At 46.5% G+C, this 12,500-nt stretch overlaps 1 protein-coding gene across 2 annotated transcripts in view; it reads left to right on the top strand.

Annotated features, from left to right (window-relative positions):
- The window catches only part of LOC114473100 (very long-chain acyl-CoA synthetase-like), an 18,870-nt gene that overhangs the window by 288 nt on the left and 6,082 nt on the right, over window positions 1-12,500 (top strand). For both annotated transcript variants that reach the window (XM_028462496.1, XM_028462497.1), the window contains exon 1: window positions 1-247. This exon is cut by the window's left edge and continues 288 nt beyond it. In XM_028462496.1, coding sequence (XP_028318297.1) covers window positions 1-247 — 247 coding nt within the window. The remainder of the gene's footprint in view (window positions 248-12,500) is intronic.

The raw sequence follows: 12,500 nt of genomic DNA, 5'->3' as shown, positions 1-12,500 counted from the left end.
GTTCTCACCTACCGGGACGTGGACCGGAGGAGTAACCGCTTTGCGCGTGCGCTGCGTGCGCAGGGCTCGCTGTGCGCAGGCGCGGTGGTGGGTGTGCTGATGGTGAACGAGCCTGACTTCCTGTGTGTGTGGTTGGCGGTGTGTAAACTGGGGTGTGAGGCCGCCTTCATCAACGTCAGCCTCAGACCCAAGGCCCTCCTCCACTGTGTGAGAGCCTGTGGGGCGCATGCGCTGATCATCGGACACGGTAACGTAAACATGTAAAAGACTCAGTGCGTGGACTTTATCCTCCCCTAACCCCCCCCACAGCAACCAGTTCATCTAATGATCACATGAACCCAGATCCTCTAATCAGTAATCAATCATTAGTCATCTGTAATTAATAATCAATAACAGGAATTAATAATAATCAGCCATCAATAAACATCTATAATTAGCTGATCACAGCATGGACGGATCATAACATAAACCAGTAAGAACAAGACATAAGATACACACACACACACACACACACACACGCACACACAGACACAGATACACACACACACAGACACACACACACACAGATACACACACTGTACGGTTTTAATGGACTAACTAACTTTAATCCACTAACTCTAACCCATAAAGGGTGTGTTTAACTGGTGAAAAGTGTGTCACTCAAGCTCAGACGTCAGATTGTTGTCTTTTAACAGTTTTATTTCCATTCACCATAACTATTACCAGCACAGTAACCGTGTCGTTTCCCAGCCAGGTAATCAACTGTAACGACATAAAACAAACACACCCACAACATTAACAACACAGACATATTATGAACTGCACACATGAACATTTAAGTAGTTACAGGTTTAACATCTACACGTTAACTCACCAGCTCAGCTTCACCAGTCAAAACAGCGACATCCGTACAAATGAAATCCGGCAGGTAAACACATACGCGGGTAACACACATCACGCCCTATATTTTCTTAGATTAATCCGCCCCAAATAAAATACAGAAAAATGCGATAATTCCATAACATAATACAGAGTGTTTGGTTGGCGATAAATCAAAACAAATAAATTATACACCAACATGTGAAAATATAGGAGAACTCCACACACCTCCCACTTGGGCTACTTGTCATTGACCGAGTAGGCCACAATAACCACTAACAGTACAAAATAATGCACAGAACATGCAAAAACCCCTCAGTCAACAAAATTAAAGAGACAGCATTTAACTGTACACTGAAACAGTTTGGTCAGAATTCCCACATTAAGATGACCACAGTCCGTAAGCACCTCTCAGGTACTTAGGGGAGCAAACGAAAACTCCCTTGCTCCTCTACTGGCAGTAACACTACCAGCCTCCTTACATCCCTGTGGAGTATGGTGGTAGGACATGACTCCTTATCCATCCTTGCCTGGGACAGATTGAGGGGACGACTATGACAAGTCTTCACTTTCACGTCCCGGACAACTCCCTTATCATCTGGATACGCCTCCTCAACACGGCCCAGTTTGAATCGACCCCGGAGAGCGTTTTGGTCCGCCACCCAGACCACGTCTCCAACTGAGACATTTCTAGCAGGAGCGTGCCACTTTTGTCGAACAAACAGGTGAGGCCCTGCCAACTGGCTCCAACGTTTCCAGAACTTATCCACTTCCACCTGGACTGCACGCAGACGACTGAAGGGGTAGGCAGGAAAGTCAAAACCGTGATTGTCACCTCTGGGCCCCGCCCGACCCAACAGCAATGAGTTCGGTGTCACAATGTCCACAGTCTCGTCCTGAACCTGTGCTCTGGCACTGATGGGCCTCTCATTCGAGAGGTTAGCAGCCAGGTAAAGGAGGGTTTGGAACTCCAGCGTAGTCAGGTTTCCTTCTTCACCAACGCTGCTCAATGACCTTTTTAGCACACGGACAGCTGCCTCCGCTGCCCCATTTCGATGCGGTGAGTCCGCTGGGCTAAACTCCCACAACCAGTCAGTCCCAGCCACAGCCGCTCTCTTTTGGACTCCTTCTTTGTCGATACACGCCCGAAAACTGTAGAGATCCTCAAGCGCAGGTCTTCAACTACATCTGCATGAACCGCTCTCGAGGCCATACAACTAAAGACTACGCCCCAAACCTTCTTCTTTGTTCACCGCCTCACTGAGTCCCTGACTGTGTACGGACCAAACAAATCCAACGTTGTATACTCAAAAGGGGCTGCTGGTTTCGTGCGTACAGTGGGAAGATCGCTCATTACTTGAGTGCATAGTTTAGCTCTGCACTTCCGACAATGTACACATAAGTCAATTACTTTGCGTGCAACCCTAGGACCTTGCACTACCCAGGCCCTTTTTCTCATTCGAAGGAGGGTGCCAGCAACACCTTCATGGTTAGCACGGTGGCCTTCTTCGGCAAGGAGGGTACTGATCCGCTTTTTGTAGGGGATCAGCGGAACCCCAGGTCTCTCCTTACTAACAGACTGGACCCGGCCATAGCACAACAAGAGGCCTGTCTCATTGTCCTTGTTCACAACCAGGCGGTTGATGGTCGTTGTTGGGAATGTCACGCCTGACTGGGCAGCGAGGCATAAGTCCTGGAACGCTTCAGCACGCTCCTGGACTGTGAGCACTGCCTCCCACTGTCCTCGCTCGCCGGTTTGACCCCTGCTGAGAAACCAGAAGTGTACGGCTCTGCGAACATATCCCACAGTCCCACAGAGTTTGGTTAGTGTATCGAACCTTGACAGATCCCTTTGACTTATGAGCGCCGAACCCCAAAACCTCTTCGTACTGTGAGTGTTAGATGCTACCGACGCCAATCCCGTAGCATTTCCACTAGAATTGTCCAGAGTAGACAACCTTTTTGCTTGGACTCTCGTCATGACGGCGGAGAAAGCTTTTCTGTGGAGCTTACTCACGACCTCCCTGGTACTGGAGGCCACCTCTGCAGCAGACTTCATAGGCCACTCCTTTACCGGCCTGGTTAGAAACTCTGGACCTCTCTGCCATAGGGAATCACTGTCAAGCTGTTCAGGGGAACACCCTCTTGTGACTAGATTGGCCACGTTGCACTGCCCCGGGATCCACCACCAGTCAGTCACAGGTCCGGCCTTCTGTATCTCACCCACACGATTGGCGAAGAAGGTCTGGAACCCATAGCTCTCCCGCTGGATGGCGCCCAACACAGTCTGACTGTCGACAAAGTGGTACCACCTGTCCACGTTCAACCGCCCATGTTTCAGCACATATCCCTTCAGGCGCGCAGCAAAGACAGCTCCGCAGATCTCTGCTTTGACGGCGTCGCCCTTATGGTCGAGTGGAGTCAATTTAGCCTTTGATTCCACGAGCCGGATCACAACACCCTCTGACGTCTCCCAACGCAGGTAGAGGACCGCCCCATAAGAGTCACAGCTCCCGTCGGAGAACGAGATCCCCCAGGGTTTACCCATCCAGCCAGAAGGTGTAATACTCCTCGGGAAAGTGATGGTATTCAACCGGGCATACTCTTTGAAAAGCTCAATTGCCTTCCCGCGTAGCTCCTTAGACAATGGTTTGTCCCATGTGTCCTTGGTCAATGACCCAGCCTCCTGAAAGGCCCTCCTGACTAGAATGACACCCTTCTGTTTCAGGGGCGTCACCAGACCAAGGGGATCATAAAGACCAGCTACCTGGCTCAGTAGCATACGACGGGTAAGAGGAACTGGCGTCTTCTCCTCTATGTCCTTCACGGTAAGATCAAGCCCAGTGCGCATCTTTTTCTTTCTTGTGGAGAAATTAACAGCAACCATAAGGAAGAGCTTGTCTTTGCTTACGTGATAACCAACCCCAAGAGCTTTATTGTCCTCATCCCTCAACTGGTTGGGCAATACGATGGTCTCTGGCTTGGTGGGAACACCGCCTTGCCTCCCACTTTGACCAGACCGCACCCAAGGTTTAAGGCAAAAACCTCCAGTTGCGAGGATGGTCTCAACTCCCACAAGGATCTCGCTCAGTCTTTGGGGGTCATTGTGGGACAACAGTATGTCATCTACGTAGGCATTGTCTAGGATAACATGTCTCTCTTCTACTTTGTCAGCAAACTGCGGGAGGTTGGCAGTTTCCCGCATGGCCACCTGTGCGATGCAACCAGCCGGCTTATCACCCATATTCACCCGTACCACAGCGTAGTCCTTGATGTTGTCTGCTGGTGAGTCCCTCCACAGAAAGCGGTGTACGTGCACCTCCTGATCCTCCAACCACACCGAGTTGTACATCTTGGACACGTCTCCAATCGCCGCGTGCTCTCCCTCACGGAAACGAAGCAGCACTGCCCGGATGGGGTTTAAGATGTCTGGGCCCTTAAGCAGGATGGAATTCAGGCTGACACCCCTAAATTCCTGACTACTGTCCCAGACAAGCCTCACTGGAGTGGAGACAGAGTGCGGGTTGGGTGCTGTCAGGTGGTTCACCCACCACACGGCTCCGTTCCACTTGTCCATCACAGTCTTGGAAAGCTGGACTGCAGCCACCCTGGCAACCATATCATGCACCTGCCTGGCGTAGGCTTCTTTCCACACCGGATCCCTCTCGAGGCGTTTCTCTGACTTCAGGAATGTTGCCTCGACGGCCTTGCGATTATTAGGCAGGGTAGCAGGGTTCTCTTTCCATGGATATCTGGCGTCCCAGTGGGGTTTGTCGCTGTGATCGTCGCTCAGCTTGAAGGTTAGTCCACCCCTGATGATCTCCAGCTCTCTCTCATCAGCGAGAGACATCTCCTTTCCCCAAGGAGCGCACTTTCCACAACGACACCCGCCACACACAGGGTCGCAGGCAGCGCCAATACTGTCCTACTGCAGCCACTTAACAATCTCAGCATTGCACGTAGCCGTGGTCGCAGCTTTCCCACTGCGCTCTAGCTTTGGGCAGTGGTTATGGACCTTGACCCTCCTGGACTCTGTCCTCATGGAACACGCAAAGTGGGTTGATGAGCGGCGTACAGTCACCTCAATGTCCTCGAATAGGTCCGGGTGCACGCCACTAACAGTCTTTCCGAGTGGGCCGTCCCACAACACCAGGTCGCCACACCTCATCATCCTTTGGGGGGCCAGTCGACCCTCCCGTGTGCTGATAAGTAGCTCGATCTTTTTTGGGCGAATCAGCTCCCCTGGTTTCACATAACCCGGGAAGAACTTTTCCAAGCACCCAGAGACCACTGCATTGTCCATTTTTGCGATCTCCTCCAAACCATAGCAGACCATCTCATGGAGTCGCCAAGTCCCCTTCTTTGTGGCAACTTTTATGTTCACAAAGTACCTTTTTGTCTCTACTTTTGCCTCCATACCACCCACACCATACACAACCAGTGTGATTGGCTCACCCGACAGTCCCAGTCTCTCTGCTGCTTGGTGGGTGATATAGTTAGTGTCGGAGGCTAGGTCGATTAGCGCTCCGACCCAGTCTCCCCTCTTAGTCGTGACGTCCACCAACATCATGAGGACTGGGTGCTCCTTCAGACCATTCTCACCCACCAAACCTTTGCCAGCACACACCGTTGATGACACTTTATTTGTGCATGCCTTTCGAACAGCCTCCAGCTGCTCCGGGGTCAGGCCTAGACCTGCGAACAAAGCCTCTTGTTCTTCGGTTGGACCACGGGGTTCTCTCCTCTTATCCCCCTTGACCTCCTGTCTGAAAGTGTCTCTCTTGGCTGGGGGCTTAAGGCACAGGAAGAAATGGTGATCTGGGGGGGTGTCACCCTTCTTGCATTCATCACCACGGCACAGAAAGTTATTATTGCAGGGACCACCACTCCCATGAAGGTCCAGGCATTTAGGGCATGCTTTGGTCTTTTTCACGTAAATCCTTCTCTCTGATGGGTTGGCCTTCTTGAAGGTCTTACAGCGATATAAGCGACCAGTATGTCCCTCTTCGCCACATATGCTGCAAGTATTTTGTGAAGACTCTGCTCTCGCCGTAGCCTTGGTGAACGAACGTCTCTCTGGCTTCCGATCCCCCGTCCTCTCCTTTGGCTTCTCGCGGGGGCTCAATTCACCTACTCTGGCAGAGTTTGACCGTCTGGTGGACTATAACTGCTCCAATTGCACCAGAACAGTTTTCTGATCTCTCAGGAACTGCCATAGTTTATCAAACCGGTTACGGGGGTTAACGTCATTGACTGCGTCACACCGGTACAAAAGCCATCTTTCCTTCATACTGTCTGGTAGCTTGCTCTCAAGTGATCGGATCACCAACTGGTTTTTTATGGCGTCCTCACAACCCAGGTCTATAAGGTCCAATAGTGCCCTTTCTACTGCTTGGATCAACTGCAGTGCCTCCCTTGGTTGGTTGTTGCGCACACCTGGTAATTCCTGAAGCTCCAACATAATGTCATCTGCGATTTGTGACATGTCCCCATAACAGTCCTCCAAAACCCGGAAGACTTCGTCTGCAGTACGGCAATGAGACAGTCTGAGCTCACTTTTCACTGAGTCTGTGATGCTGTTCAGCAGGTGGAAGAGCCTGCACTCTGGGGAGCCTGTGGGTTCTGCTAATGTCTGAAGTGTCCCCCAATTACGCTTCCAACGCCAATAGCTCCTCCTGTCCCCAGAGAACTTAGGCAGACTTAGGGGTGCGAGTGCAATCCTAGGTCCGACTGACCCTTGAGAGACGACAGATGTGCTCCGACCTGCTCCGACGCTTTCTTGTAGCACAGCGTGTTCTCCTCACTGCTGCTGCGGTGTGCTGGAGAAACTAGGATCAAACGTTGGGCTCATGAGCCTATGTGATGGTTGTCTCTCTGTTGGAGCTGGGGGAGATCCTAAAGCAGCACCCGCATCTTGAGCTCCACCAGGACTGTCCACATTACCACTCAGCTCGCTGCTTCTCACTGCAGCGACTTGGTTGGTTGCTGGGTCCGCGTCTGCAGTATGTGCACCATCGGTGGAGGGTTTACCAGCGGTGGTTGTTGCTCCTCCTTCCACGCTGCCTTTACTGTCTCCCTCGTCTTCACTACTAGCCCGGCTACTGCGATCGCCATGCGCCGACTTCCTGATTTCACGCATGAGACTCTCTAGTGCAACAGAAGCCATTCTCCTCTTCTCCTTGAAGTCTTTGAGGCAGGCCCGCATGACATTCACCTCCTTCTCCGGGACGTAGCGATTCCAGTCCCCCACGAACTGCTCCAGCTCTTCGACTCTGCCACCCAATGCAATGAGCACCGAATCATACTGCTCATGGGTTATGCGACGTGACTGGAGTGCTTTAGCTTGATCCAAAATGTCCTGAAGGTCAGCCGTTAGGCTTTCAAACTGACCTGATGCACTGCGGGACCATGATGCTTCTTTCAACTTCAGTTCAGTGTCCTGATATTTTGTGCGACAATCGTGTAGTTTTTTCTGCACACCAGCTATTTCAGCTGTAAATCCACTTGCATCCTCCTCCTCCATAACAGCCATGTAATCAAAACTGCTATTACACATCTCTTCATAACTGATCTTGAGTGCCCTCATTTCAGATGTGAGGTCATATTCAGTTAAAAGGTCTATGTTAAACACAATAGCATTGACCTTCCTGTTGAAAACACCTTGTGCAGAAGATCGCTTTTTCTTTAATTGTTCACAGTCTGCCATTCTGTCTTTTTTAGCGCACTTCCCTGCGGACTTTTTTGTTGACGTACACTTCCGGGGCGCACCAACAAAATGGCGGTGACCTACTTCCGGTTGTTTGGTGGCTAGTTAGCAAGCTAACACTGTCTCTCTGCGGCGAACGGCTTATCCTATGCCGTCGCGCTAAACAGTCACAGTCAAAGTCACTCACAGCCCAGCAGCTGGCCACACGATGACCTCGTCGATGGCTTGATTCGAGTCTGCAGCGTTGTCGATCGGCCGTAACGCTCCGCGGCCGCGCTCCGTCTAATCGCTGGCTCGCTGTAGTTCACACTGTCCCACCTCCGCTTCTCCGTCGCGGGGCCGGCTTGGTGTTGATTACTGTACGGTTTTAATGGACTAACTAACTTTAATCCACTAACTCCCACCGTAAAGGGTGTGTTTAACTGGTGAAAAGTGTGTCACTCAAGCTCGGACATCGGATTGCTGTCTTTTAACAGTTTTATTTCCATTCACCATAACTATTATTAGCACAGTAACCGTGACGTTTCCCAGCCAGGTAATCAACTGTAACGACATAAAACAAACAATTTTTGACTTGTGCGACTATTTTGTGGGATTGTGCAAGTCTCTGCTAGATCATGTGTCATGTATCGTGTAGTATACATAGTTTAGTGTACATGGTGTAGTATACATGGTGTAGTATACATAGTGTAGTATACATGGTTTAGTGTACATGGTGTAGTATACATAGTGTAGTATACATGGTGTAGTATACATGGTGTAGTATACATGGTGTAGTATACATGGTGTAGTATACATGGTGTAGTATACATGGTGTAGTATACATAGTGTAGTATACATAGTGTAGTATACATAGTGTAGTATACATAGTGTAGTATACATAGTGTAGTGTACATAGTTTAGTGTACATGGTGTAGTGTACATGGTGTAGTATACATGGTGTAGTGTACATGGTCTAGTGTACATGGTGTAGTGTACATAGTTTAGTGTACATGGTGTAGTATACATGGTGTAGTGTACATAGTTTAGTGTACATGGTGTAGTGTACATGGTGTAGTATACATAGTGTAGTATACATAGTGTAGTATACATAGTGTAGTGTACATAGTTTAGTGTACATGGTGTAGTGTACATGGTGTAGTGTACATGGTGTAGTGTACATGGTCTAGTGTACATGGTCTAGTGTACATAGTTTAGTGTACATGGTGTAGTATACATGGTGTAGTATACATGGTGTAGTATACATGGTGTAGTGTACATGGTCTAGTGTACATGGTGTAGTATACATGGTGTAGTGTACATGGTGTAGTGTACATGGTGTAGTGTACATGGTGTAGTATACATAGTGTAGTATACATGGTGTAGTGTACATGGTGTAGTGTACATGGTGTAGTGTACATGGTCTAGTGTACATGGTCTAGTGTACATGGTCTAGTGTACATGGTCTAGTGTACATGGTCTAGTGTACATGGTGTAGTGTACATGGTCTAGTGTACATGGTGTAGTATACATAGTGTAGTGTACATGGTGTAGTATACATGGTGTAGTATACATGGTGTAGTGTACAGGGTGTAGTATACATGGTGTAGTATACATGGTGTAGTGTACATGGTGTAGTGTACATGGTCTAGTGTACACGGTGTAGTGTACACAGTGTAGTGTACACGGTTTAGTGTACACGGTGTAGTGTACACGGTGTAGTATACATGGTGTAGTATACATGGTGTAGTATACATGGTGTAGTATACATGGTTTAGTATACATGGTGTAGTGTACATGGTGTAGTGTACATGGTCTAGTGTACATGGTGTAGTATACATGGTGTAGTATACATGGTGTAGTATACATGGTGTAGTATACATAGTGTAGTATACATGGTTTAGTATACATGGTGTAGTATACATGGTGTAGTATACATGGTGTAGTGTACATGGTGTAGTATACATAGTGTAGTATACATGGTTTAGTATACATGGTGTAGTATACATGGTGTAGTGTACATGGTGTAGTGTACATGGTCTAGTGTACATGGTGTAGTATACATAGTGTAGTATACATAGTGTAGTATACATAGTGTAGTATACATAGTGTAGTGTACATGGTGTAGTGTACATGGTGTAGTGTACATGGTCTAGTGTACATGGTGTAGTGTACATAGTGTAGTGTACATGGTGTAGTGTACATGGTGTAGTATACATGGTGTAGTATACATGGTGTAGTGTACATGGTGTAGTGTACATGGTGTAGTGTACATGGTGTAGTGTACATGGTGTAGTATACATGGTGTAGTGTACATGGTGTAGTGTACATGGTGTAGTATACATGGTGTAGTATACATAGTGTAGTGTACATGGGGTAGTGTACATGGGGTAGTGTACATGGGGTAGTATACATGGTGTAGTATACATGGTGTAGTGTACATAGTGTAGTGTACATGGTGTAGTGTACATGGTGTAGTGTACATGGTGTAGTGTACATGGTGTAGTGTACATGGTGTAGTATACATAGTGTAGTGTACATGGGGTAGTGTACATGGGATAGTGTACATGGTGTAGTATACATGGTGTAGTGTACATGGTGTAGTGTAAATGGTGTAGTGTAAATGGTGTAGTGTACATGATGTAGTATACACGGTGTAGTATACACGGTGTAGTATACACAGTGTAGTGTAAATGGTGTAGTGTACATGGTGTAGTGTACATGGTGTAGTATACATGGTGTAGTGTAAATGGTGTAGTGTAAATGGTGTAGTGTACATGATGTAGTGTACATGATGTAGTATACACGGTGTAGTATACACGGTGTAGTATACATGGTGTAGTGTAAATGGTGTAGTATAAATGGTGTAGTATACATAGTGTAGTGTACATGGGGTAGTGTACATGGTGTAGTGTATATGGTGTAGTGTACATGGTGTAGTATACATAGTGTAGTGTACATGGGGTAGTATACATAGTGTAGTGTACATGGTGTAGTGTACATAGTGTAGTGTACATGGTGTAGTATACATGGTGTAGTGTACATGGTGTAGTGTATATGGTGTAGTATACATGGTGTAGTATACATGGTGTAGTGTACATGGTGTAGTGTATATGGTGTAGTATACATGGTGTAGTATACATGGTGTAGTGTACATGGTGTAGTATACATGGTGTAGTATACATAGTGTAGTATACATGGGGTCATGAGAAGTGATGAACACCTCACAACCAGCTCCAGATCAACAATCGTAAGGATTTCTAACATGTTATACATCTAGTATCTCACAGATGAAGCAGAGCCACGGACCGGTTTGCCGTAAACGCTCACACTGCGCGTTGTCCTAACACCGTAGGACAGCTGTAAAATTGACGGACTCTACTGCCCACGTCTGTCCATCCAGCTCCTCGTCCATCACATCGCCGTCTTTTCTTTTTTAAAACAGTTTTTGCTGAGATTTGCGAACGTCTCTCCACTTCCTGGTTTTTCTTCTTCGTCTGTTTCTGAGTCGCACAGTTTGAGCTGAATGTAACAATTGGAAAAATCACACAGTGTATCTTAACCTTTAGGTGACGTCACCTGCCAACGTCCTGTTTAAAGCTGACTTTTTACTAAATGTATAATAACGAGGGAGGAAACATAACTTTTACACTTTGATCCTTTGAATGAGGCTAAATTATCTCTATCTGTAGATAAACATCAGGCTTTTATTGAAAAGCAAAGGCTACTGGAATATTTAAGAAAATGTCATAATATTCAATAAACATTTACTTTCATTAAAAAGCAAGTCTAAAATGTATTCTAGGCTATTTAGGATTTTATTTAAAATTATAGTGAAAAACATTTGATATTCAGCCAATTGTTTATATTTTATTCGGCTTCAAATTTACGTTTTGGTGGATTTTCATGGTTACGTCGTTTATTGTGGGCTTTAGTTTGTGTTGCTCTGCACTGTTCAGCAGTGTTTATGGGGTACATGTGTTAATCACAGTGTTTATGGGGTACATGTGTTCATCACAGTGTTTATGGGGTACATGTGTTAATCACAGTGTTTATGGGGTACATGTGTTCATCACAGTGTTTATGGGGTACATGTGTTCATCACAGTGTTTATGGGGTACATGTGTTTATGGGGTACATGTGTTTATGGGGTATATGTGTTTATGGGGTACATGTGTTTATGGGGTATATGTGTTTATGGGGTACATGTGTTTATGGGGTACATGTGTTTATGGGGTACATGTGTTCATCAGTGTTTATGGGGTACATGTGTTCATCACAGTGTTTATGGGGTACATGTGTTTATGGGGTATATGTGTTTATGGGGTACATGTGTTTATGGGGTACATGTGTTTATGGGGTACATGTGTTTATGGGGTACATGTGTTTATGGGGTACACGGTCTCTGTAAAGGACTTTTCTATGGAAGTGTTCGTTGTTTATTCTCAGCTCGTCGTGGGCTTAGTTGTAGATTTAATTTCAACGTTTGTTTTCCGTCTAAATTAAGGTGAACTCTGTGTTTTTAAAAATAAATAAATAGATCAGCACGTTTCCAAAAGAGGTCAAAGTTATCAATAAATGTGAAATTCTGGAGTTTGCAGCAGGATTATAAGAAGTTGCCGTAATAAGTGACTAAATCATTTAGCGTAAATAATGTTTTTCAGCTGATTTCACTTTAAAATAAACAACTTTCTGACACTGAATGTTATTGATCACTGAGAATATGATCACATGGGTTTGGAGGGTTCAAAATAGTGACACTGAACGCTATGAACTGGTGTTCTGCTGCAGATCACTATAGTGACAGTAGTGATCTACATTAGTGATCTACATTAGTGATCTATAATGATCTTCAGTAGTGATCTATAGTGATCTACAGTGATCTACATTTTAGTGATCTACAGTAATGTACATTAGTGATCTATAATGATATACA

Source organism: Gouania willdenowi, chromosome 12 (genome assembly GCF_900634775.1).
Source record: "Gouania willdenowi chromosome 12, fGouWil2.1, whole genome shotgun sequence".
NCBI lineage: Eukaryota > Metazoa > Chordata > Actinopteri > Blenniiformes > Gobiesocidae > Gouania > Gouania willdenowi.
The sequence above is the reverse complement of the archived record's forward strand: the minus strand, read 5'-3'. Positions and strand labels throughout refer to the sequence as shown.